The following is a 27,779-nucleotide window of genomic DNA, read 5'->3' on the forward strand; positions in this document are numbered from 1 at the left end:
ACTTCGAGAACCACTGTTCTCGGAAATTCAGTTTGGAACCCATTAAATAAAACTTACAAACAAAAGGTAGCATGATGAAATTTTCTGGTATGTTGTAATTAACACAACTGAAGAAACACTGGCTAGATCAGGTAAATTGCTCTAAATGTACTTTTAATAGCACTGCTACTCTTGGAAATATTTCAACTGACTGATGCATGAAATATGGGAAGTAGATGTTCATTGCACACAGCAAAATCGATTTCCTGGCAGTATATTAGATGTTGCCTGACTCTCAGTTGAATTGCAAAATTGGTAGACAGGAAAGAGGATTTGATTTGTCTCATAAGTTCCAGCATCTGGCGCAGTAGGGAGGCTGCCAGCTGAGCATGTTTATGATTTATCAGCAGCAGGAGGCTGTGTCACAGCACACGGATTTCTGCAACATAAGTGAGACACTACTCAGGCATCAAAATAATCCTATAGGATTTTTGTATCTGTGAGGTTTTGGAGTTGATTTGTTGCACCAGTTTACTGCATAGCTGAGTGTGGAACAGGGAAGAAGGTCACTCCACAGAAATATAATATAGTACTACTTTTAGACACCCCACTGTGAGTTTTCATGGCGATAGTTAATTTTTCATTCATCGTGATTCAACAACATTTCAGGCTTTTTGTGGAATCAACAAAAACTGATTTGTGCACAAACCTGACACTCACGAGTTTAACCAGAAGTGGTACTATATGGCAAAACAAAACTACTAGTATATACATAACATGCCATGCAGTATCCTTCGAGGGACTCATAACACATTTAAATATACAATGCTGCACATGATGTCTGGATGGTGACACAGTTTTTGTATTCCTGCCATCTGTTAAACAAGACCATTTCATCCCGGGGGGCAATTTTTGTGTGCAGATATGAAAAATGAAGCTTCACACCAAGTGAGGATGTATAAATCCAACCGTTATCAAGTAACTTAATATTGTGATTTAAATTGATTCACTTGTGTGTACCTCCCAGGATTTAATAGTGGCAGGAAAGCTTCATTATAATTGATTGATGAATGTAATTGAGTTTAATCCCATAGAATGAATTGTTTTGGATGATGTACAGTGATATGCTGAATATGAATGTATTCAATCACATTTCCACAGAGAGTCTCTGCGTAGGAAAAAATAGATTAAAGAGCTGCTGCCTTACAAAGGTAGAGAGTGCCTTTGAGATTTCACAGCCATAAATATATTCTTAAAATGCCTTGTTTTAATATTAGTTTTTTTTTTAAGAGGGCTATTTTTTTCATAATCCCTAATGGGGAAAAGCTATTTCTGTTCCACATCACATCACATTCAGTCGTGCAAGAGATATACAGTACATATGAAGACGAGTTGGCCTCTTTCCTGATTGTTAATGTTACAGTGGGGAGAACAAGTATTTGATACACTCTCCCCACTGTATATATTCAGCGTGTCTAAACCAATCAAGGCAAGAGATTTAGGCAAACATCAGTTTTATGACATGCGATCAGCTCAACACATGCTCAAGGATGAATAATTAACCAGCGTGTAGTTCCTTTCGGTGCAAGAATGAGAGGAAAGTGGGCTGCCATTTGCCAGGGGTGACAACAAAATTGAACTGAAGTGGATAACCATTTGTTTCACTGAACTTCCTCATGCAAAGAATTTGGTGTTAATTGTGTCAAAGAGATCATAAAAGCAAAAATTGTGGAAAAACTCAGACATGACATTGATTTAAAATGTTTTAATTTCCTGATTTTGGTTTTTGATAAAAAATGTATTTAAAAAAAAAAAAAGATTTTTACAGTCTTTAAATCAGTCTCTACAAATGCAGGATTTTAGGAAAGTCAAGATTACATTATGATAGTGTACACTGCATGTACACAAAATTAGACATGGGACAATAAAATCTAAAAAAAAAAAAAAAATGCAGTAATAAATGGCAGTACTTACAGTGGATTCCCACTATTCTTAGGGGATAGGTACCAGACCTGCCTACAAATCATGAAAACCCTCAAATTGAAGGACATTATTATTTTTCAAAGATTTCAGAAGAAGCGCTGAATTCACAGGTCCTGAAATGCAAATATGCGGGGATCCCTGTATGTCAGTTTAACATGACCACAAAAATTTTGTTAGATCAAGTGGAATGTCCGTAACAGAATCTTCATTGTATACCTGTGTTTAATCACTGCCTGTACATATGAACTGATATTGATCATTTAAATTCTGAAATTAAATCAGCAATTGGTTGCCACACGAGAATAAAGGAAAAATGTAATTTTCAGAAGGCACGTTAATACTGTATACACAGTGTCATACCCATACAAAGCCTTTGAAATGACAATGAAAAGGATGAAAAAAAAAAAAAAAAAAGAAAAGACTATCTTTAATATTGCACCTGTTTCCACTCTTGATAGTATTGGACTTAGAAATGATAGGACTGTTGCTTAACAACAAATAGCACATTCTCTGAAATAGAATACACACTCACAGAAATATTGAAAAGTACCCGAGAATGATGGGAATACATGGCATTCCTCATACAGGATTGATGGGAGGATAAAACAAGCTAAACAATTGGCACGTATTAGATTGAAGTATGTATGCATGAATGAGTGTAGAGGATTGAAGTTTAACAAAATAGAATGACATTCTGGATACTGAAAAGCGAACTGGGTAGTGCTGCTGGCTTACGGCGTTAACTTCGGTTTCACTTTACAGTGGTTATGCAGCTTCAAATTCTCTTAATTCAGTCATATTAAACTTTGATATGTCACAACACAGAAATGAAAAGCTGTTCATCGGTTTTCAGTCACATGGCTGTTGAAATGCACAATGGTTGAGCTTACGGGAGATAAAACAAAATAGCTTGTTATGTTAAAAGTATTGTCTCATCTGGTGCAAAGTCAAGGTGAATCAGAAAGGTGGCTTTTAAGCATTGATAATTAGTACTGTGTTTCATTAAGAGATCATACTAATCACATTTTTAGAGCAGTCAGTCGTAATGAGAATAAGTTGAGTGGATATCAGAGAGCTATTCCGATATCATGTTAGTTTTGTCTGAGCTAGTCTCTTAAGAACAAAAACCATATCAGAACTTGAGTACAAGTGGACCAGAGTGACCACAATACTTGTCAGCGAGCAAAGTAAAATATGAATCATGACTCAAAGTTTGATGAATAATTGGTAACATTGCTGGTTGCAAAAATTCCACACTTGTTCGATCCTCTCCTAAATTCAAGCCAGCATAATATTCAAGTACCTTTCTTCACTTACTTGTTACACAGTATTGCTAAATGGAAGAATTCAGTTGCTAAATAAGCTAGACGGACTGTGAATATCTTTGGCCAGAGTGAATATTGTAGAACCTTGCAGGTAGCTAGCGGTATGCTAAAGTTTCCCAAACATGAAAAATTATACATATTTTTTTTCTTAGATATTAAAACCTTTTTTTGTTTTCCTTTTAATACGGGTTAAACAATCACAAATTCAAGCAGCTGGCTTTTCATTTCGGATCACGTCTTCTTATTTGGACTCCCAAATAAAAAGGCTAGTGTTGAGGCACTGTGCAGAATATGATCCTAACTGTGGTGAACGACTTGTCATTGCTCTCCTCACCAACTCCTGCTACTGCTTTTAAAACAGCAGAAACCACAGACTGTATTAAACACCAGGATTGTAAAAAGTAAACATAAAAATAGTGTTATCCTCTTTTTCACTACAATATAGATGTAGAACATTGCTGACCATTACAATATAATCAGCAAAACGTTCATGAACATGTGCATAGTGAACTGAATAGTTTCAGGCGGTTTGCAGTTGTTTGTGAGCAATTGGGGCATCAATGTCCATTGCTTTGGCAATTCCAGTCAGCAGTTTTAGGCCTTCAGTGCCTTCAATGGAGATGGAAGTTCACACTCTGCTACTAACAAAAACATGAAAGAACCAAGAAAATATGTCATAATGTGGTCAATCTGTCCTCATTACCCTTCTTCCTCACATTTGCTTCTCCATTGATCCATTTAGGAAAAGGAAAAGAGAATAAAAAAAACAAAACCTGCCCCCACTCTCTTCCATTTTTGTCCAGAGAGCAAGGGGTTTCAGGGGGGTTATAGCCTTTCAATGTCTCTGTATTTCTTCCTCAGTATGGACACCTGGTCTTTAAAGAGGACCGGGTCAAGTCTCATCTGTGAATGAACCAGTGGCATGATGCCAAACCAGTTGGCAAACTTGTTCATGCAAGTCTGACGCTGAGCAAAATGGTCCGGGTCGGCCCAGCGAGAAGCTCGGGAGCTCTAGAAGGAAAGGACAGGCAAGATTGACAGTCACATTTTATTTGGAAACCCTTTATAACAACTTGTTAAAATATCAAGGTTGCGCAAACGTTTGTTGCAAATTGGAGAGCGTTACTCACCTGAGCCATCATGGTTTCCTTGTATTGTTTCTTCTGGGTGACCTTGATTGGAGGCAACTTAGAAACAGACGACACAAGGAAATTCATCAAAATATCCTCACAGTTTGACATCTGATCCACTATAGTCTTCAGACTGGCTGGAAGGTATGTGGTGTACAGGTAGTGGTAGTATCTGAGAACAAACAGGATAAGTAAGGATGGAGTAGAATAGGCCATTTATAAAAACTGACAACAGCGGGACTAAGTACTTATGGTAGATGGCAGCTCCAGTCAGCACCATGGAGTAGTCGTTGGTCCATTTTGAAGTGTAGCCCCAACGCTCCTTGTTGCTGTCCCAGAAGTGGCTGCGGGCTGGGTACCCAACAATGCGGTCTGGAAAACTACGCCACACTGTGAACGCAAACTCCACCTACACAGGAGGTAGTCATTGAGAACACTTAGATTTGGGAAAATTCAATGAAAAACTGACTGCTTGCACAAGTTTAACCTCTGTGGTGGAGAGCACAGTATCCTCATCGAGACTTAGCACCGCGTCAGTGGGGATTGTGTCATACGGCAAGAAGCGGCTGCTGATAACCTGGTGGTATGTGTGAGAAAAAAAATACAAATTGGGAAAAATGATTTCTGCCTAGTATTCATGGTGTTTAAAAGCAGCCTCATGTTGCGGTACTCTACAAGAGTCATCATTGGCATGAATCATGACAGCTGTGTTTTTGTTTGAATGTCTGAAATAAAATACATGACGATGATGGTGAAGCCAATTTAACTGGGATGGAAATAAGCTTGGTTTTAACACTTCAGACATTTTGTAGTGCCACCACAATTCATTGTAGGACTGATTCTGAACACACAATGTAAGTGCTGCAATTATAACTAAGGAGAGCAGGATTAAGAAATGGATTTTACCTTGCTTTCCCCCTCAATTACAATGACAGGAGCTGAGGTGGCAGGCCAACGGTGCTTTACAGGAAATGATTTCTCACAGTTCCACACAACTATCACCTGCACAAAGGAAAATGTTAGTCAAGTAAAATAATGATACTTTGCTGAAGCCTATTTTAAAAATACGTTAGTTTACCAACTACACAGAAATTATATGTACAGTTTAATTCTGAAAACACTACCTTGAGGTACATGTCAGAACATAAAACATTGACCATTTGCAGATTTATCACTGGAGTGAATACAAAGCAGCCAATAACACTTTCATAATTAGTTCATCGACAGCAGCATGGTGATGCAAAGCCATGCAAACACATTCAAAAACACCAACATGCTCATACTCTAGTTTTTAAACCCAATTACTAACGCTGGGTTAACCTTTTTCCGAACCCGAACATCTGGCCATGTATCCGGTTGTCCCCTTTGGTAGGAGTATTTGTGTCCTTCACATGCTCCATTTACATGGAATCTTTACAAATGGGGATTTTGAAGGCTTTTGGAGTGAGTAGGAGACACGTGACTTCATTAGTGTAGTCTTTTATTGTTGTGGAAAAGACTGGGATAGCAGGATTCTCAAGAAAGCAATGAAAAGTTGCTTGAAGAGGAGTTAGACGGAATGCGTTACGACGTTCTGTGTGTGTAATTACATTGTCCATACGTCCCAGTTTGGATCAGAATGCCTTAGTTGATTACAACGCTTCATGCTAGCATATGGTGACGGGATATTGCAAATGTTTGAACCCCCCCCCCCCCCCCCCACACACACACACACACACACAATTAACGCTTACTGGCTGCATGCTAACGTGGCCAATGATACATTTAAAAAACATCAAAATATTTGTTCTCAGTAATATTGGGAAATAAAGTTTACATTTCACCACTAAGCAGCCATTGTATAATATGATACCATAGATAAAGCATAACAACCAGAGTGACATTTTTACAAGGGTTGCACGATATCCATTTTTTGAAACCGATACCGATAACTTCCTGCTCCTCAAGGCCGATACCGATATGATAACCGATAATGAATACATAATTTCAAAATGTATATTCACCTGAGTTTTTGAACACCTGAATGTCAAAAATACTAGTGGTGGATTCAGCATGGATTTGCCTTTGACCTAACCAGATTTTTCATGATGACATGAACATTATTATAATGAACAAAGACAAGAACAATTTTGACTTCAAATAAAGTTCCCATATTTATTTTTTCAAATAAATATAATTTGAGTCAATCACAATCATTCAGTCAGTGTAATTGAAAATGTGTTCCCTGAACAATGAGCACTGAACTAAAACAAACATACACCCAACAGGTATTGTGCTTTGTCAGCAGACAACCCATTTGGTGCAACAGGAGAGGAGACTGTTGTGGTCTTGGTCTATGAAACAACTTTCTTAAACTGGCAATTATAGGACAGCAAGCCTATCAATAACTAAAAAGCCTCTCAATAACTTGTAAACATAACACTGTAAAATGCAAACATTTGCTAATTGCCATAGCAATGTTCATCACTCAGTGATGGAAAAATACGGCCTCTAGAACAGTAACAAAACTTTGCATACAGGCAAAACAGGAGTGGAATCAAACGCACACATCCCAATCCACCGACACCGTGCCAAAAATATCACATATTATCGGGGCTATTAATAATGTTATCGGATTTATTGGGATGACGTCATAATTCCTATTAATCGTGCACCGCTAATTTTTACATAGAAACAAAATGAATGCTTGACAGAACCAGTTACTGCTGAAAGGCAAATTATGATTGATGTTGCCAAGAACATGTACACATACTTAATTTGTTTGCTTCACCTGTGCACAGTACTGTGATTTGCCTACAGCAGCGAGCAGCTTCATGACTGGCTGGGACTGCGAGATCAATGGGGTCACCACATGAATTACAGCTGTAAACTTGGGGTAGGTCGTGATACCTGGAAAACAGCAAGAATGAGGCCAAGGGGAGACGAAAAAAGCAATCATATTCAAAGCACAGAATATGATAAACGTGAGTTTATCTCTACACAACTGCGAGCACTACAGAAATTTATGCTTGCTTTATGGCAGACTACAGTGATCCCGCGCTGCTTCGTGCTTCAAACTTCGCGCCCTCAGTCCATCGCAGATTTTTTTTTTCCAATATAAAAAAATAGAGTATTTTATTTCCATTAACCGTGAAGAACGAGTGGTCACTGTAGTCTTAATTGTGTAATACAATATGCTTGTTTATTGAGATTGATTCAAATTCCAATGTTAGCAGTAAGCCTCGTGCTTATCTAATTAACATATTACACATGTAACAAGGCTGGCCTAATTGGTGACGTTAAATTATTAAAACGTACAGTACACAACTTGGATTATTCCATTCAACAGCCGCCACACTCCAGCTGTTCCAGTTTTGTGCAAAGAGGAAAGTCATTTATGTGATTTATAACATACACAGAGTGCCATTAATAATTTACGCACCAAGCTTAGCGTAGTAGAAAGGGAAGTCTCCAAGGTATGTGGAGTATTGGGGCAATGCGAAAAGACCACCAGGAAGACTATTCCACATGAGGCTACTCCTTGAGGTGTGCTGTAACACCCGATCCTGGATGATCTGTACAAACATAAAAGACACAGGCAATGGTCAGTTTGTTGTTTGAGACAAAAGGATTTTATTCAGGACTTTTTTTTCAGCAACCAAGACTCCTCTATGAGACACTCTGAAAAAGGAATCGGAGCTTTTGTCTGTCATTTCAAATGAAACCATTCTATGTAAGAAAAAGAAATGATTAGCGCTGTCACACCGTCTCATCTAAATTACAGATAAATGCATAGTCACTTCTTTTAAATGTTCTTTTATGGTTTCCTTTTAGCGCTCTTATTTCAGAATGTCATGCAGCATATTCTATTATTAGCCACCACTTTAAATAAACGTGTTCAAATGCAGCTCCAAAAAACAACCATGGGCTACATTATAATAAAATACTTAATGTTCTCGTGAGTTAACATTGAAATGTAAAAAAAAAAACATTGAGTGCAAAATTAGAATCAAATGGTAAGTTTAAAAAAACAAAAAACAAACAATGGTTCCGTTACAGAGTGAATGGACATAAATCATTAACCATACTCCAAATCTCTCTTTGGCAGCTTTTATTATGGCTCATAAATACAAGGCAAACCAAATTATCAGAATGACATCATTCATCATTCACCTCCCCCAACAGAGCTCATTGACAGTGCCCTACATAAATAATTAAACATCTGTATCTAGAGAAGGTACACAATTAAACCAACAAACCACACTGTTTATAGTCATCTTTTGCTTAAAAAAATCAGATGTAGCCTAATATGCTAGCAATTGTGAATCTGAATGAGTTTCATACCTCAAGTGTGGTCAAAACTATTTTCTCTACAGAGTTGAAGTAGGCCTCCCACAAGAACTGTGTGTGCTGTCTCAGGGAGAGAATTTTATCCTGGTGGATGGAGCGAACTGTTGAAGGAACCTATGATACAAGTAAAAAGATATGGTCTCAATGATCTCCCCAAAAAAACCAAACATCATCATTTGGGATTTTTATAGATAACATCCCTGTGACAGATGCCATAGAGGCAGTTGGACATCCAGGCATTAATGACGTCACCAGCCACAACAAAGCGTCGCCATATTGAAATAGGGGCAAAAGACAAAAGTCTTTTTTCTGTCGGAATGACTAAAAGTTGCTGTGTTGCGGGTTGTCACACAAGGTAGAATTCGGAGCCGCATTTAAAGTTCTTAATTCTTCCTCGTGAGAAGAAAAGGAGAAACAAATGGCTGAAAGCAATTAATCGAGGAACAGTAAAAGAAGACGGTCCTGTAGACTATTCTCGCCTGTGGGAACCTAAATCCAAGCACATTTACGTTTGCAGCCGACATTTTATTACTGGTGAGTAAACTTAAATCGATTTTTTTTTTTGCCCCAATTAGCTGCTAGGATTAAATAGACTAGGCAGTGGTTGTTATTACCGTAACCGGCAACTCGCAAAGCGTTATTTTTCCTGTGCCGTGATCTGCTCTGATTAGTCAATTGGTATATTATTGGCCTGGTGGGAATTGGTTATTTTGCCGTGACGTGTTCGCGGCTAAATAACGCTTGGAGGTGAATCACCGGTTACGGCAGAAATAATCACTCCATATATACTACAAGTTTTCTGAGTTCCACACAGTACATATTCCACGTAATTGATAAAGGTCAACTTACTGGGTGACTTTATGAGGTAGTTGTAGATGTTTCCGAACTCCACTGCAGGCCATTCCTTTGGATTGTTCATCCAGCTATCAGCTGCGACTTTGTTTGGGCAGATTTGCAAGCCAATACACGGTCATTTTAAATTGTATCGCCTCCTCACGTCTGTCGGCAGTGACTCATGATAATAGTAAGCCATGTTTGAGACGTTTTTATGAAAAAAGACTCAAAACACAACTGAAATATATGAATTTCAGACGTTTGTCTACGGAATGTTTAGCTGTGCGTGCCCCCTTCGCAAAATGGCGACATGTTGCTAAGCGAGGTGACGTCATCGTCACATCACGCCGACTCCCTCTATAGGAGTTTGTCAAACATGAATCCCAGTTCCCAAACAGAAAATAAAACACTCGGAAAAAGGAGAAAATACATTACTGCCTACGAACACATTTACCTGAAGAAGCAACCTTTCATCACCAATCACAGCTGCAGTGTTCCAGTCAATGATCTCAGAAAAAGGCAGCTCCCAGCCATTACTTAGCATCACTGGAACACAGGCTGCCTGTAATAGATGTACCTGAGATATTAGTACACAAATAGTTGTGTTTGAAATATTAATAAGAAGGTAGGTAAACTGAATAATAAAATTATTATAAAATAATAAAGGTTTCTAATACTAGTTAGTGAATGTCAGTGCAAAACTTAAGAGAGAAATGTCAGGAAAGGCCAACTAGAACAGCTCAATACCTGTGCCACATGTACAGATCAACAAGGACACCATGTTCTGCTTAAGGACCTAATGTTAATGTGGAAAGGGTACACTAATTCAAAGCAATGAAACATTTGGTGCACTTATCTGTAAATCACACAGTATAAAAAAATGTATTGTGACACCTGCAAAATTAATCGTTGGGAATGGATGAATTGTCAGTGCATTGTCTGTTTAAGCCTGTGTGAGTGAGGGGTCTTTTAATCTGTTAAGCACACCAGTACCGTACCATTCACTGATTGGCTTAGGTCTCCACTCTCCACATCGTAATGCACATTCACAAGGTCAATCCAGTCCAGTCCTATAGTAAAGCGTCCAGTCCTAAGCCTAGAACTGAACAATTCCCTGGAGGTCGTTTTTACTCTTATTATCAGAATAAACCAGAATGTAATTATTGTAATTTTTGGCAACCAGTTCAGGCTGTACCTTGCCTCCTGTCCATAGTTAGCTGGGATAGGCTTCAGCACTTCCGCAACCCTTGTGAGGATAAGCGGTACAGAAGCCGAATTCATTTTGAAAAGAAAAAGGCATTTGTTCATATAGCCGCACTGGACTAGAAACAGCAAATGTCCATTTTGCATTGTGGGATGTTTACACAAAAAGACATCCAGCTTATTATCCAGTAAAAAATCACATACAACCCCATAAGACTACACCCTTTATCAAACATTTTTGATACACTTCACCATTAAGTCCAATGAGAAAAATTCTCAAAACTTATGACCGTGGGTATATAAGCCGTAGGCTTCGATACAAGGGGGGGGGGGGGGGGGCAGAGTCAAGTGGCAAAAAAAGACTGGGAAAGTTGAGAAAGGCTCTTCAAACACTAGTTTGGAACATCCCACAGGTGTACAGGTGAATAGGGCACAGGTGAGTGCCATACGGCGCTACAACAATTAGTGTCCGAGGTGATGTAACACAGTGGTAAACATGAGCCTGTCCCAGCTCTTTTGGAACATGTTGTAGCCATAAAATTCCAAGTTACTTATTATTTGACAAAAACAATTAAGTTTATCAGTTTGAACATTAAATATCTCGTCTTTGTAGTGTTCAATTAAATATAGGCTGAACATTACTTACAAATCATTCTCATTCTGTTTTTAATTATATTAAAGTGCCTGTGACACGAAAAAGCATGTTTATTTCATAATACACGCGGTATTTTATGCCCCTGAATGATATGGACCGCTTGGATGTGTGTGGAAGCGATCGCTATATTTATTTAGTTTTTTTAATCCCGCGCCATGAAAATGAGTGACTTCCGGCTTCGGTCTTGCATTGAGGAGGAGGGCGCTGTGACGTGTACGGTAGAAGACGTTCTCTTCACTATACAGTGTACTGTTGTGTATGAGGACGAAGGATTCAGCTGATTTTGCGGATTAATACTTTTATTTTTTGCATCACGCCAGCCAAACGGCTGCAGAAAAATCATTCTGTATGCGGGAGAGGCGTATGCGCCTTTTTGGAGTTTCAAAAGGTTCCCATTCACCGTGGATATTTACTGTGGGACCATTGGACTTACAAGGAAGTGAGTAAACATCTTGTTTTGTATTATGTCAAATACGAATACAGTGATTACAAAGTAAACACTATAAAATTCCTTTAAATAAAGGACTACTTACGTTTGATCATTGATAGGCATGTAAAAAGCTATCCTCATGCTCATTAGCAGTTAGCTGTTAGCGCGTTAGCTACACAACAACTCCAGCCACCCTCCTCCAGGGAACGAACTGTAAATTGCTCTCCGCCGGGCGGTTTGCCGATCCGCAAAGAAACTCGACAACCGGGTCATCATGTCAAATAATCCAGGTTAGTTATGTGTGATTTTCCACTTCGAAGACTTTGAAACATCCCTCGGTTCGGGTTAGCATGTCGGCTAGCTGTCACTCCTTCTGGTCTGTTTACATTCTCCGAAGCCGGGGAAGGGAAATTACATATGTCCGATTTAGGTGTCATAAAATATCGTTCGGGAGGTGTGACAGTAAAGGTGAAGTCGACTGTTTTGACCATTATGGAGTAATTTTGCCATTTTGTCTTGAATAAATGGATTTTTATTATTTTGTATTCCATTTAGCACAAGATTGTTATTTGTCATGACCATGCCATTTATTTAGCAATTGGGGAAAGTACTTGGGTAAAAAGAATATCCTGTAAAAATATTGAAGTAAAGAGACAGAAACAATGACATTTTGCCGCTCTCTTCGTCGCGTTTTCCTCATTGTGAATAGTTCCCCCTCGACGGGCTGACTGGTCCTTCTCAAGCCATTTATATAGCTATTGGGGAAAAATACTTGGATAAAAAGAATATCCTGTAAAAATATTGGAGTAGAGAGACTGAAACAATGACATTTTGCAGCTCTCTTCGTCGCGTTTTCCTCGTTCTGAACAATTCCCCCTCAATGGGCTGAATAGTAAAACCGATGAGCCTAGTCTACCGCTGACGTCATCCACCTGTTGGGGACGCTAAAGCCCTATAATGGTAGGCGTGGCTAACCGGCAGATTAAAAGACTAATTTCTCGTCATCTGCGCTTTGCTAAATTGTTGTATATAGTCGAATCGTCTCAAAATATGATTCTAATTCACATAATAATGCCATTTAAGACTTTTTTTCTGGTGTCATATGCTCTTTAAACACAACATTCCAACTTCATTGGATTTGGGGTTGTAATTCTTTAATAATCTACTAGTAGTACTAATGTACTGTATATACTGTACAATCAAATGTGCTCTCATTGAACGACAGAAGTTACAATAAAACTGTCAAAATGTATATTCCACCTTTGATGATGATGATGATGAAACTTTTTTATTTCGAGCATGCACACACAAAAGAAACAAAAAACATACAATATAATTCAATAAAAATAATTGTACCTTTTGCAAGTCATATGACGGAATCAGAAATCTTTCTTCTAAATTCTTTGGATATTCATGCCTCTTACTGCTAATGCTATAACAATTGTTTTAACTTTATATTAACATAAACGATCAGTGTTAACTAAGCAAATGTATCGTGGGTGAAGTTGACATCCACAGGAAAAGTTTGAAGAAGAGGCTTTTCCATTGCACAAGCAGCAGCCAACCATGCATTGTTAGTTTTGAAGGTTTTTACTTTGTTGGTATTTTTATCTTGGTTTGTACTCAACTGTATAGCGCCTCCGAAGCGCACTATAAATACATTCAATGTATTGCTCAATTGTCCAGGAGGGGAGTGCATAATGTATTGGAGATCTTACGAAAATACCTGGGGAAAAATATGGATGATGAAACTGGACTGAGTCACTGACCTGCAATGCTTCTAAGAAACGAAAGGAACCCAGCCGACGTCCTCGAGGAACTAGACAGAAAGTGGAGTTGTGCAGCATCTCTCTGTAATCATACCTGTAATATGGTTGAAGGACATTTTAGACAATAAAATTAAAAAGAATCATGCAAGTGCACTTGACAACAAATATCTCTGGTTTTTATACAGTGTTCTGTACTGACACAATTAAAAGGGCCATTTCTATTTTTTAAACCAATTATTTGTGTTGCATATTTATGGCGACCTGTTGACTTTCCCCATACAAGATTTGTTTGTAAATATTCGACACGTTTATTATTCAGGATTGCCAACCCGTACTAGCTTCAAAACGAACAAACAACACACAACTAGCACCACAAGATTATCTTGAAGGATAATCAGTCTGGCCTTTGTTGTAATTTGTCGGGAAGGGGCAAATTCGGGCCAAAACTTGCTCTCTGAGGCTTTGTAAAACAACCACGTTTTGGTCTTTATTGCACTTTGTCTGCTCCGCATTTTATGAAACGTTTTCTCACACATTTTAACATCTCTAGTTTCATTGTTGCCTCCATCCAATTTGAGCCTCAGTCAGCATTTGCTCAGATTAAGCAACTGCTTGGAATTCCTTTAGCGTCGCTTGATTTTGTATAAATCTGTGAAAAAATGCATTTATATGTGTCTTTTGGTCTTTCAATGAATTTTTCCTTTAAAATGAGTTATATTGTGATGATTCCAATCTATAGCGTAATGATAACTTAAGATATAATAAACTATGATGAATGGATGCAGTTTTAAGAGTAGTAAGACATTTTACAGTGATGCTTTAAAGCAACACAAGGTAACATTTCAACCTTTATAAAATATTTTCATAAATTTTGTGTTAGGCTGACTGACAACTAGTTGTATGACACCTATTTTACATCTTGAGGGAGTCTATCGCTTTTATTGGCACTAATTAACTTTGAGGAGGGTGGCAACTTGGAAAGAACCCTGCCACACAAAAAAACCACAAATGGCTGACTGCTTTACTGTATATGTCACTTCCCCTTTTCCCCATTCGTTATAAAGATGGAAGTCGATGCAAACATTTTTGCGCAAAAACGGAGAACCATTGGGGGAATACGGCACAAAATCAAACGTTTCCTATTATCAACATCGTCATATGCTTTTGTTTAGCTACAACTGGATTCATGATCGCATTACTATTCATCCTTCACACAGCCGCTGGAAACAGAAATGTCGTGTAATCCATCTGCAAGCGACTGGGAGATCATGATTTTACGACACTGTGCGCTGATCCTCATGGGAAACAGTCTTCTTTACGGCAAAACACTACCGCTTTTGTCCAACTGCATTGCTAAAATCGACCAAAACTGAAAAGTTACTTAGTGTTGCTTTAAGAAATGACAAACCTTTCTAGGAGAACATGAATTAAACGCAAACTAATGTGTCTAACATTTTGTATTGCACTTAGGTACCAATTAGGGCTGAACCGATCGCATATTTTTGCACCTGAGTCTGAATCCGAATCACCTGATTTTGAGAATCTGCCCATACAGAGTCCTGATCCGATACTGGGAAAAAAAATGTCATCGAACAAAAGTTCCAAACATGTTACAGAACTGTACTGTTTAAAATACTTCCTACCTATTTACTAACTCTTCCACTTTTTCCGGGAGCGTTGCGGAGTATAATACGTATATATATTTTTTTGTTTCTTTTGACAATGCTATTGCACTTCTGGATTATTTTGTTACTTTAAAAAAAAAAAAAACAAAAAAAAAACAAAAAAAAAAAAAAAACTTTTTTTTAAAATTAAAATCCTGATCCTTTTCATCCGATACTGATCCTCTTAAAAAAAAATTTAAAAATGGCCCGATTAACCCAATTTCCGATCATGTGATCGGATCTTCGTGGTTACATATTAATGCAGCGCTATCAGTTTGGCAACACACGTCTGAAACAATAAATTTGCTAAAATTATAATGATGTAATAAAGACACCGATTATATATATGGCGGAAAACACAGACAGGGCTGAAAAAGCAGTTTCTGCTCTTGCACCACTCTTTATAATAAACTAAATAAATAACTGCTGTATTCTACGCCAAAAGAACTGTTGTGTTTGATAGAACAAAGAAGACAAACGAAGAAATTTAGTATAAAAGTGCTGAGAACAATCTTTACTGTTTGTAAAGTGAGGCGGGGCACACTGTTGATTGCTACAGCTCTCTTAGCAGCTAGGTTTAATACATGAGCAAGACATCCTATTTGTGGTCACAATCCATCTGTGTCACGTACTGAATTAACAATATTTGCAGCATTATCTATAGTCACTGGTATGGATTGATTCGGCCTCCTTAACTTCCATTCAGTCATGACAGTTTAGAATTCATCGATGTAGTATATGGACTACGTGTCCCATAATCACTCTGGGCTCACGTAGCCAATGGCATGGGACGTAGCACATCTACTTTGCTATTTCATGATATCTAGTGTGTGCGCGCATTAAAAAAGTTGGCAAACACCACAGAAGTCACGTCTGCTCATTACTGCACAACACCAGCATATGACAATCGACTTTCATAAACAGGACGAGTTTGAAGCACAGAGTTCTTAATTTGATACTCAAATATCCGGTGTTGTGCTGAAAAATAGCCGCCCCGCGTGAAGTGTCACCCCTGACGGGAGCGCCCACACGTCAACAACACCGGCACGCTGGAGATGGTCCGCAGTCAATCCGGAGCACTGACGCGGCCGTTAGATTGGCTCCGGCGCTATTTTTTGCCGGACCTGGAACGAAGATGCATTTTGCGCAGTTGGTAACAAGGAATCTGAACTTTTTTTTTTTTGTAAACTTTGTTTATTGAACCAATATAGTACAAGCATATGAAGTAACAACATTTGAGTATTCTTTTTTTTTTTCATATTGAACCTAAAGGAATCTGAACTTTTAACAGCATGTCTGCCGCACGCACGTGCACGCGATGCGATAAATCGCAGCGGAAAAATTACCGCCTTCATTTTTACTTATCGTGCGATAAATGATTTCCAATGATGTATCACACATACATATAGGACAATTTTGAAATTTGGCCAAATTGGGGGTTTCAGAGTGGAACTTCAAGTCACCTGAGTGTTTTCCGCCATAAAAACCCGATCCTTTTCAGCCGATGCCGATCCTCTGGAAAATTGCCCGATTGGCCAGATTTCTGATCCCGTGATATGATTGGGACAGCCCTAGTACCAATTGGTATAAGTATTTTTTTTCGTAGTTACGGATTAATGCAGAGCTATCAGTTTGACAACACACGTCTGAAACAATAAATTTGCTTAAATTATAATGATCGAGTAAAGACACTGATTATCTAAATATACAGTGTATCACAAAAGTGAGTACACCCCTCCCATTTCTGCAGATATTTAAGTATATCTTTTCATGGGACAACACTGACAAAATGACACTTTGACACAATGAAAAGTAGTCTGTGTGCAGCTTATATAATAGAGTTCATTTATTTTCCCCTCAAAATAACTCATAATATAGCCATTAATATCTAAACCCCTGGCAACAAAAGTGATTACACCCCTTAGAAACTACGTGCATCCCTAAATGTCCAAATTGAGTACTGCTTGTCATTTTCCCTCCAAAATATCATGAGACTCGTTATAGGAGTGCTGTCAGCATTTCTGCAGAGATTGAAGAGGTGGCGGGTCAGCCTGTTAATACTCAGACCATACGCTGCACTCTACATCAAATTGGTGTGAATGGCTGTCACCCCAGGAGGAAGCCTCTTCTGAAGACGGTACACAAGAAAGCATGCAAACTGTTTGTTGAAAACATGTCAACAAAGCACATGGATTATTGGAACCATGTCTTATGGTCTGATAAGAATGGCGGACTTTCTGAGCACCGTGTTGGTGAAGCCTGCTGAAAACAGGGTTAAACTGCAGTGCAATGCAGTGTTAAAGCTTTAGTTGTGGATACTTTACTAATGTAATCCAATCTAAAATACTAAAATTCAGTGATTTTACAGATTAATAAGGCACAAGAACTTAAGTCATGAATATAATATATCCATTATCAGCATGGTACAGTATTTACCCAGATTATACACCAAGTTAATTGTACGAAAAGCTACATAAACTGCTCTGATCTTTGAATCCCTGATGAAGCAAAAATCAGCTTATCTCCATTATCAAAATGGAAGGCCATCATTAGGCAATGGGCCATTTTATAGGCACTTAACAGTTGCAGTATGTGTCCATATATGCACTACACACCCGTCTGGGTTAACCTTTCATCCATCAAATTCAAGTTCAGAAACAACCAGATGTCCATCACTATGTATTTCGCATTTGTAATTCAGTAGGCTGCCAATGGAGTAAATAAGGCTCACTACGTGTTCTACCAAACAATACTAATGGATGTTTATTAAACATTATTTAAAAGATATTTTAAAAAATGAATTCTAGTTGAGGTGTCAATGAGACCAACTGGGAGTGATAAGGAAGGAGGACATAATCCTGCCAAGTTTGACATTCGTACGGCTCAATCAATGGACAACAGGTAGAAGAAGTGGTTAATAACTTCAATTGAACGATGGCTGAATCAAAACTTCAGAACAGCAAGTGTTGGAGAAAAAAGGGAAGAATGCATAGCAATTTAGAATATATGAGTGAAACAGGTAAGTCTTTTTCCGAGTACTTCAAGTACAAAAAAATTATGGAGGGGGTTTTCTCTTCCTCTGGGGACAGTTTATTTAATTGCAGAGCTCATTCTGAATTCAATTACATTACTACCCAAGATATTTTGACTGGTTAGAACATCGTCCTCAGTTTTGAGATCAAAGGTTAGAGTCTGTGCTCAGCTCTTTTTGTGTCTGCATGTTAAGATTAATAATATTAAACTTAACAGTCAGCATTGCTTGATGCTGGAGGCAGGGTAATAGTTTCAACAGCAAGAAAGTAAGAAAGAAAGCAAGAAAAACTTTCACCTTACACTCTGGTAGTGACCTCACAAAGGGAAAATACAGATTTTGCTGAGGAAAGTGAGAAAACAAGGACATGAGGCTTTACAAGTAAACAGGAACGGGAAACTTTTAGTCCATCAGCAGCCAGTTTATAGACTGCTAAAAGATTAGTATCATCTTTAAAAGGGCCAAAATTATGTTCATAAAAAGTATGTTTGCTGATGTTTATTGATAAGATTAGTTGTACATGTGTGCATACAGAGGCTTTTGTTTTCCTATGTTCAGTATATAGGATTAGGATTTATACTTAGGATTTAAGGCTGATTCATACTTCCGATTTACAACTCTGCGCCTCCCAAAAAAATCCTAACTACGCGTCACGTCAACACATCGTGAAGTGAATGTCAAATGACTGATTGGTCCGCTCAGAACATCATTTCCGGTTCAGCACAACAACAACGCCGTTTTCAAACATTTGCAAACGTCTTCTGTGTCGCCTATGCTTCAACATTTGTATTAATAACATTTGTTGTTCAATATTGATTGGCTGCAGCTGCGAATACACAGGTTCCATCTCTGTTGCCATTGCTGTCTATGACCGGAAGACAATTAAAGGAAATCGACAAGAGTCCCCCCAAACCGTACAAAGAAAAAGATAAACTCCTCTAGTGGCTTGGGGGTGAATTACAGAGCAACGCGTTTAACTTCGAATGCTCAATGGTGTCATAGGGTTCACGCCGTTGCTCAGTCATCACCGCAACGCAGAAGCATAATTCAGCCCTTAGGCAAGTTACGCTAATACTTAATTATGTGAGTATATGTTAAAGAGGAGAATGTTTTGTTTTTATTTATCTTTTAATTCATTATTGAATTTGAATAACCTACTTCTGTTGACATCAATATTCCAAGGTAGGGCTAGAAGGTTCTTGTACTTACTCCAACTCCTTTAAATATGTAAACTGCACTGAACTATGACATCTGTTGATGATCCTGTTCCTTCTCTCAATTTATATTTATATATCTTGCAACGTCTGCTATTGTCTGGCAAAAAAAATCAGGTATACGCCGCCTACTGCCCATAGATACCTGGGATAGCCTGCAGCACCCCTGTGACACTCATGAGGATAAGCAGAAAAGAAGATGGTTCATACGTTCAATAAATCAAACCTGTGTATTTTCTACCAGTACCAGTGTTGCGTGTCTAAAAGCAAATGTAATCACTTTTGATCAGCACTTCACATAAAAAGAAATATTTAGGCAGCTTCCAAGTGAGTTCCAACTATGAAAAACTCAAAAGTTAATTAAAAAGTAGCACACGAACAGAGGATTATCATCATGTAAGCTTCCAATGCATTTACAAAGCTGGTTGGCACCCTCATCGCATATTGAGTCCAAATAAGGGTGGCACATCTGTGTGTTATGATTTTTATCTGATCATCCAAGTCACAACATACATAGCCAAGTAAATGTTTGCAAATAGCATTTTGATGTTGTCAGGGCAGTTACACAGCGCAAAATCAGCCTAACAAAGTGCTCTGGAAAAGATATTAGACACAATTACATTCATGCAACCTCATTAATTTCCCAGAATCTCAAACAAAATATTTGGAAATTTGACATATATCCATATCGGCCTTTTTTTTATTTTATTTTTTTTATCTGACCGATATGGAAAAAAAATCTATTTAAAACTGGGTTATTTTGGCTCAGATGCAGTCGCGCCGCTCTCTCCTGCCTGCTGTCTCCTGCACTCGTATTCACTCCATCATTAAATGGCTTTTGTATGCATTTACTAGAGCTAAGGACGAGCCTGATAACTCCTGCACTTTTTTTGTTTGAAGCTAAAACAAAGTAAAATTATTTCAGTTCCATCTAAAATTTATTGTTTACCGTTTTATTGTTGAAATTAAAAACAAACAAAAAAAAAGATGTTTTAATTTCTTTTCATTCACTCTGTGCCCCGGCGCATCATTATGCCGTTGACACTTGTGGTGCGTTTAGTCTCTAACACCTAGCGTCAGTGATACATTATGACAACACTTCCAGTGTGTCTCCGCGCACAACGCACACCTCAGAGTAGCTTCTCAAACACAAACGCATCCTTAACTTAGGTGTATAGCATTCCAAATACTATGTTTGTGAGAAGGCAAGTTTATTACATGTAAATGCCAACTTGTTCGCAAGAGATGACGCTTGGTGCCAATATAGAAGAACCATTTAAGGCAACCCATGGCTTGATATCTCTTTGCTAATACAATAACGCTGACTAAGCTTGCCAGCCGCGTTATCAGACTTCAACTATGGAGATTTCATAGATGAATACGGCTCCAGCCGATGCTATCTACCTCTATAAAAGTACCATTTCAAAAGGATGGATATCCATTGTTTGCTACAAGAGGATGCCATTCTAGCACCAATGATCAGTTTTCAACTAGAACTTGACTCATAAGCAGTAATAATTACTACCAGTCCATTTGAGTCAATAATGTGGGGAATTTGCCATCTTCAGACAGGCTTTGTATATCCTGCATTATATTGGATAGTTGCATGAGGCCAGAGGCTCTGGCCAATGCTGGGGATTAAACCCAGGCAAGTCTATAAATACACCAAGTTGACCAGTGTCAGCATCCTTCCAGCTACTGAACTCACCTCTCACTGCTGGATACCAGGCATTGGTTTTTCTACTCTAATTTGCTTCCTTTCCTTTGGCATTCCTCTTCCTATGTAATGGGAAACAACCTGTCTAACAGCTTCCGTTTTGAGATTGGAATTGCATCTCAAATGTCTCCTGCTTAAGCTTTCAACACTTTTTTGGCTGCAACCCATTCCATTTGAACCATGCCGTTTGTACACTGGACGCTCAGTGTGGCAATGAGCATAAACATAAGTTGACTAACAGAACTAATCAAGAAAGTGACAAAGTCACAAATTTAGATACTGGAGTTGACTTGCACAACACATTAAATAAACATGGTAAACACAAATGGTAATAATCAAATGAGAGCTATTCAAAGCAACTTAAAATTAGTATCGACTACTGAAAGCACAATGCGGTAGGTAGTGAATTTGATGAAAATTAGCTACAAGTGGCGGCAATATGAAAGCAGCCAAATTAAACAAATACATTTGTAATAGAGCCATTAGTGTCACTTACGGATGCATAATGAAGCACCAGCCTGCTTGTTTAAGTCAACCCACGAGATGCTAGTTACCAAGGAAACTGGAATAAAGAATGATAACTGAAACCAAAGGTGAAAAAAAACAATTACTTTGCCCCCGCCCATGTGATACTAGACTTTTGAGCACACAAAGCAAATTATTATATACTTGCTTAAAGTGCCGCACCGAAAAATTGGTAATGTCGAGTTTACCAGCCCAAATTACACCCTATAATCACCTGAAACATACTAACAACCGTAAGTCCCAGTCCGTCCAGTAGTTTTGACACATTCCTATTGAAAGTGTGCCTCCTTCACGGGGCTACAAGACCTTCGGGCCCAGACTGCGAGGCCACATTTCATTTATACGATTCATGAGTTCATCCATCTATCCCGTCTTTTCACGAGTGATTGGGTATGATAATATACACTTGCAGAGCTGGGTAGTAATGAGTTACATTTACTTGAGTAACTTTTTTAGAAAAATGTACTTCTTAGAGTAGTTTTTCCACACAATACTTTTTACTTTTAGACACTAGAATTGTTACATTTTTCCTCTTTATTCTACAAATTACATTATTTTTGCCAGAGATGCCGACAGTAGTCCTACCTGTTTCACCAATGCGATGTCGCAACAATAAACACATGACTCCATTATACCATTCAGAGGTAACAATGTTTTTTTCTCCACAAAAGGGCACTCATGGTCTTTGCACGGGTAATGGGTTATAGTGTAGTGGTCTAAATTTGATGATTTTTGTGTAATGTGTTTGGCATAATAGGGTCATGTAATAGGCTCAGCAAGTTAGCAGGAATCCCCAACCATCGGGCCGGGGACCGGTACCAGTCCGTGGCATATTTGCTACCGGGCCGCAGAGAAATAATAAATAATTTGTTAACAACCACAATGTGGCCTGTATCTCTTGACTAATCTGAGATTTGTGTAAGTCGCCCTCTAGTGGTTGACCACCATTACTGTGGTGTTTGCACAACAATAGCAGCCCAGCGTCAATCAATGTAAACAGTAACATAAGCTGCTGTTGGCTGTGTGCTACGGGCAGCAACGTCTTTGGAGAAGAAGTCATCATGCCTGCGACCAAGATATTTGCAGTCAAATTTTAGGTGAGGCCGCTATTTAAAAAGGTTGATTCAGCATACAGTGAGTTACATTTTCTCTGCACTTACTATTAACTTTAAGCCCCATTGTGTTATTTCATATTTACTGTAAATTTCTGCGACACATTGCCGGTCCATGAATAAAAGGCCCATTCGCCTGGGGCGGCAAATTGCTAGGGGCGCATGGAGGCGAGTGATTGTCTACTATTATAATTGCCGCCCCTAGCGTTGCAATGACACCCCCCGCAGACCGCAGTTACGATCTGCATGCAACAACAAAAGGAGAAGGAGATTCTTAATGTGCAAAGAATCTTTAATTTTTTTTTTACTTGAACATTTGACCTGGTTGTATAATGTATATGTATTATTTCTCTTAAGAATTCTTCATGTCATTGAATAGTTTTGACATTTAATTAATTTACTTTCTATTTAGAGTGACACTTTTTCTTTGGAAACTGCTCGTGCATTTCTTTCCAGTTCTGCATTTCCTGGTTCATGCGTCTGCTTCTTCAAAGATGATGTGAGTATCCCTTGAAAAGTGAATTAAAAGGTGCTGTACATAAATCGTGAAAATTACTCATGAAGCTAGGTGAAGGAATAGTTGTGTTGAATGTGTTTTTGTGTCAGTTTTTTTTTATTGTTAACGCTCGTAATTTTGCAGTTGTTAGCTTGTTTTTTTATCGGCTATGACTGTTAGCACCGTATCAAAAATAATGTGAGCATTAAATATAGTTGTTTGAAGGGAGATGGCGTGCAAATGTTCACGATAGTTGACTTCTAGTTGAAATGATTTGGCTAAATGTTTATTAAGCTAAAGACATTCAGAGGTCTGTGAATGTTGATTACAAATCCGCATGTTATTCGCCAGACACTAAATGTGTGTACATGTATGCACACCTGCACATGAGCCCAAAAAAAGCATTTGATTTCATGTCCTGTGCGTTCTAACCGGTATTTTGGAACAATACAGATTAAAATGTGAAATGACTTCTAAACTCCCGATTTTTGCCGCAGACCTTTAACGTAATTTTAAATGATCCGGTAAGGAAAAGAACGGGCCTGTGGGTCAATCTCAGCAAGTCTCCAAACAGCAGAGAGATCACAAAGGACACAAGTTGAGAGCATGGCTTTCCTGACTCATGCATTTGGGTTTGTCTGTGACACGACTGAGCAAACAGTGCCCACTGCCGCTTCCCCTTACTGGCACAGGGTTTTGTCTACTTTAATCCGTCCCAACGGACCGACGTCAAACAACAACACCCAGCAGTCACTAATAACAATGCAGCAGGCAGAGCGGACACAAAAAGATTTCCAATGGCCAATGTATATTGAAACAAATCAAAGGTAGTACTGGCACTCAGATTCTCTAGGGATACTCTGATTTGCTGATAACGTTTCAAATTTTTAGTGCAAGTAATTGAAAGATCGTATAGCATTTATCTTCTGATTAGCTTAGCATTAAATCATATGGGTTTAAGTCACAAAGCAATAGCTGTAGAGCTGAAACGAATACTCGAGCAACTCGAGTAACTTGAGTTTAAAAACTGATCAGACATTTTATTCACCTCGAGTAATTTTAATGCGGGACAACGCGATGATGCGTAGAGGAAGAAGCAAAAAAAAAAAAAAAAAAAAAAAAAAAAAAAAAAAAAAAAAAAAAAAACTTTCTGCAGCCGACAGCCGCTACAAACGACGCTGACGTCGCTAAAAACTAGCCCGCATGATGCTACATTGGTAGCAGGTAGCGTCTGATGCGTCTCATAGAGATCACATGTATGTTGAACTAGATGCGAAATGACAGCGTCAGCGGCGTTAGTAAACAGCCGCCATCTTAAAGCAGTAGAGCGCCAAGCGCTAATAAAGAGCGCTAAGCGCTAATAAATAAGATTAATGTTACCGTCACTGGCTCACGTAACGTTAGCCCTGCGTAGGGCTAGGTTTCTTTTAATTATGACCACTGTCGATACGTTGCTAACGTGTCTTACATGCAGGCTTTAACTTAACATAGCGTTGTGGAGTGATGAGGGTGTAAAATAAAAACTTGATAATGCTAACTATCAATTTTAGCTCAGTAGTCATTGCTGGATAAAACACCAAGTAGCACTGGTCCCTAATGTGCTCCAATACAGCCTGTATCATACATTTATTTTGAACACTGCAAAAACTCAAAATCCTATCAGGACTTACAGTTCAGACTAACTTAAAACTTAACTAGAACTTAAAAACAACTTGACACAAATAGAAATTAAATTGAAACACGTGGGAAAAAATCCTAACTTTTCGGTGATATGTGTTATCAAGCGTAATGGCATTTTTAGGTAAGAAATATTTAAATAAGATCTAAAAGTTTTTTGAGTGAAAGCAGTGAATGTCTTTTTTTTTAAATTTTAGTTACATCTGAGATGCAATTGTTGGCTGTTTTCAACAATGTACATCGAAAATAAAGACAATGATTAACTGAAAATGGTTCAATATTAGATAAAATGTCTTGTTTTCTCATGTATATTTATAATTGCTCTTCACCTAAAAATATGTTTTATCCGATTAATCGATGGAATTTTCCGTCGTTTACTAAAATATTCGATAGCTGCAGCCCTAAATAGCTGTCTTGTTTGTTTGTCACATTTCTGAAACTGAACTTTTTTTTGTGTCTATTTTGTTGACATTGTCAGACAACTTAAGACTTCATGCTCAAAAGGCTTTGACATGTTGCTGAGTGTAAATTTAAATTAGTTTGTCTATTTACGTTTTTTTAGTTTTTGGGGATAGCATGTTTAACACATATTTTGTGCAATGTTGTCTATTTTGATAACCTCATGTGCAATGTTGGGCATTTTGTTAACTTTTACTTTTGAGCAATGTTCCTCATATTTGTTAAATGTTGTTTAGTAGTTTGTCACTGACATTAAATCTTGGTTAAAGGAGCATCTGGTTTTGTCAACTTACACTCAGTGGCAAAAATCAGACTTCAAATTTGGAGGGAAAAAAAACCCCAATTATCTTGATAATCATCGATATCTTGTCATATCACCAAGGCTTAATCTCAATAGTACTCACTTGTCATATTCTGCATTGTCTTTGTCACAGCGTGCATCTTTGTGCTTCTGCCAGTCCTTCCCATGCTTGCAGGTGGTGAGAAGGACCACATCTTCTGCATTATGCACATGGTACAAGGCATTCCTTGTGTCAGACCCTATTCCAGTTAAATATCTTTTCCCCTTGAACACCAATGTGTATTTCCGATATGGTGGGATGGTGTTGTGTTTAAGGTAGCCCCGTTCCCCTCCTGTCCTGGGATGTTCTTTTGAGAAAAGGGGGATGGATACATCAAATTTAGGCCGAAAGTTCTCTATGCTGATGCTGGCCTTAGCCAACATGGCGAGGCCAATGTCGAAGCCCAGGTCTTCCGTGTAGTCAGGCCACGTGCCGGAATACAGGTTAAAGATGATGTGGTTTTTACCGTCATTCCACAGAGGAAGACTCTGGACTTTTGCCTTTAGGCTGTGCACATACTGTGGTGACAGTTGGTCCCTGTCCAATGTGTCCAAACCCAGAACAAACAGGCATGCCTTGCCTGGATCCGGTGTGAAGAACCTAGAGGCTTCAATAGATAATAAAATGTTCTGATAGCTCTCGGACATTTTCTCTCCTTTCTGCTGGGGATGAATGTAAACTTTGAAGCCGTTTCTCTCACAAAGAGACATGTCAAAGCAGGACTCCATTCTGCAACGTTTTCCGGAGAAGACGCCAGGGATTGCTTCTCTCCTTTGATTAGGAGATATGTGCCCATTCGCATCGTCGTTGGGGTCTTGCTCCCCTGCGCTGAAAGGTTGAACGACGCCGGGGGAGCGACTCCACCGCGGCCCGGAATGAAGACTTCGCGCATCACGCCGGTTTAGACCTCTTCTGGATAGTGGGACTTGAATACCCCCGAAACAAAAAAGCAGAAGTAGACACACGCCAGCAGAGAACAAAACTAAATACCGTTTTTTGGCCTGCATGTGTCCTAAAATATGGGCTAAGTTTTTGGGGTATGATTTCAAAAAGTCCCGAAGTTCGGGCTTCTCTACCGCCTACGGTAGAGCTTCGCCATCTCCCCCCGGGTTGCAAGTCTGCCACCTTCCGCTTTAGATGACTTTCACAAGTCCGATAGCTGTTCCAAAGCATGTGGGCGATTTCTTATGTTCATCAAGCTAGTCTTCTCGTCAGTGCGCCACCGACTGACTGTCGAAAGTTTACCTAATCCAAACAAAACGCCCAATTCTCTATTCATGCAGCGTGGCATTTAATTTTCAGCCATTATCCATTTCGACCATAAAGCTTTTATGACATAAACCCTGCCAAATTGAACCAAAACTCAAAAGAACAAGTGTTTATGAACGAAAACCAAGCAAAACGTTATGCACGATAGTAAGTACAGCGCTTGCCCGGACAATAAACTATTGTTCCTATAGGAAACTGGGTCCGACGCTAACGTTGGATCTCACATTTAACATAAGCTATTCAAAACGTTACACGAGTTTTAAGACGAATTTTAGTCAAAATGTGTCTTTTTATGAAATTCGCCAACTTTACATGTCGCAATTGATTATGCTAGCTAGCGACATGCTAATATCTGAAAATATTCCTGAGGTTAGCCTGTAGCTTATCACCGGTTCCAAAGTGAATACAGCTTTTCCCAGGCGCAAATAACTTGCCGCTTCCCCAATCCGCAACTTCTCCTCGGCTCCACGCTTTAGGACAACATAGTAAGTTCCCCAAATATATCTCAGGTCCTCGGGGAATTTGAATCGGTGACCCTCGCGTAAATAAAATCAGAGGTGTTGTCTGTTATGGTCCAAGAAGACGCAAGCATCAGTAGAACATACTCGGCATTTGCAGCAGAGGACGGCCGCTGATG

The 27,779-nt window shown here is 38.8% G+C and overlaps 1 protein-coding gene across 1 annotated transcript; it reads right to left on the reverse strand.

Annotated features, from left to right (window-relative positions):
- Nucleotides 1-1,758: 1,758 nt before the first annotated feature.
- Nucleotides 1,759-27,779, reverse strand: LOC130914814 (exostosin-1-like). Its single transcript, XM_057834334.1, has 11 exons — nt 25,937-27,779; nt 13,638-13,731; nt 10,035-10,142; nt 8,741-8,860; nt 7,839-7,971; nt 7,188-7,306; nt 5,324-5,419; nt 4,905-4,994; nt 4,666-4,826; nt 4,418-4,589; nt 1,759-4,298 (listed from the first exon to the last, which is right to left on the reverse strand). Exons 1-11 carry the CDS (start codon nt 26,878-26,880, stop codon nt 4,113-4,115), a joined length of 2,223 nt encoding a protein of 740 aa, XP_057690317.1. The 5' UTR covers nt 26,881-27,779; the 3' UTR covers nt 1,759-4,112.

This window comes from Corythoichthys intestinalis, chromosome 4, assembly GCF_030265065.1.
Source record: "Corythoichthys intestinalis isolate RoL2023-P3 chromosome 4, ASM3026506v1, whole genome shotgun sequence".
In the NCBI taxonomy this organism is placed as follows: domain Eukaryota; kingdom Metazoa; phylum Chordata; class Actinopteri; order Syngnathiformes; family Syngnathidae; genus Corythoichthys; species Corythoichthys intestinalis.

What these genes read in the sequence shown, in the direction of transcription:
- LOC130914814 (XM_057834334.1), bottom strand. Translation starts at nt 26,880, where the DNA reads ATGCAGGCCAAAAAACGGTATTTAGTTTTGTTCTCTGCTGGCGTGTGT. An exon ending in ATGAAAGGTTGCTTCTTCAG is followed by an intron (nt 8,861 to 10,034) that starts GTAAATGTGTTC and finishes CTTGTATCATAG; the next exon opens with GTTCCTTCAACAGTTCGCTC. An exon ending in TTTCTACTACGCTAAGCTTG is followed by an intron (nt 7,307 to 7,838) that starts GTGCGTAAATTA and finishes GCTGTTTTCCAG; the next exon opens with GTATCACGACCTACCCCAAG.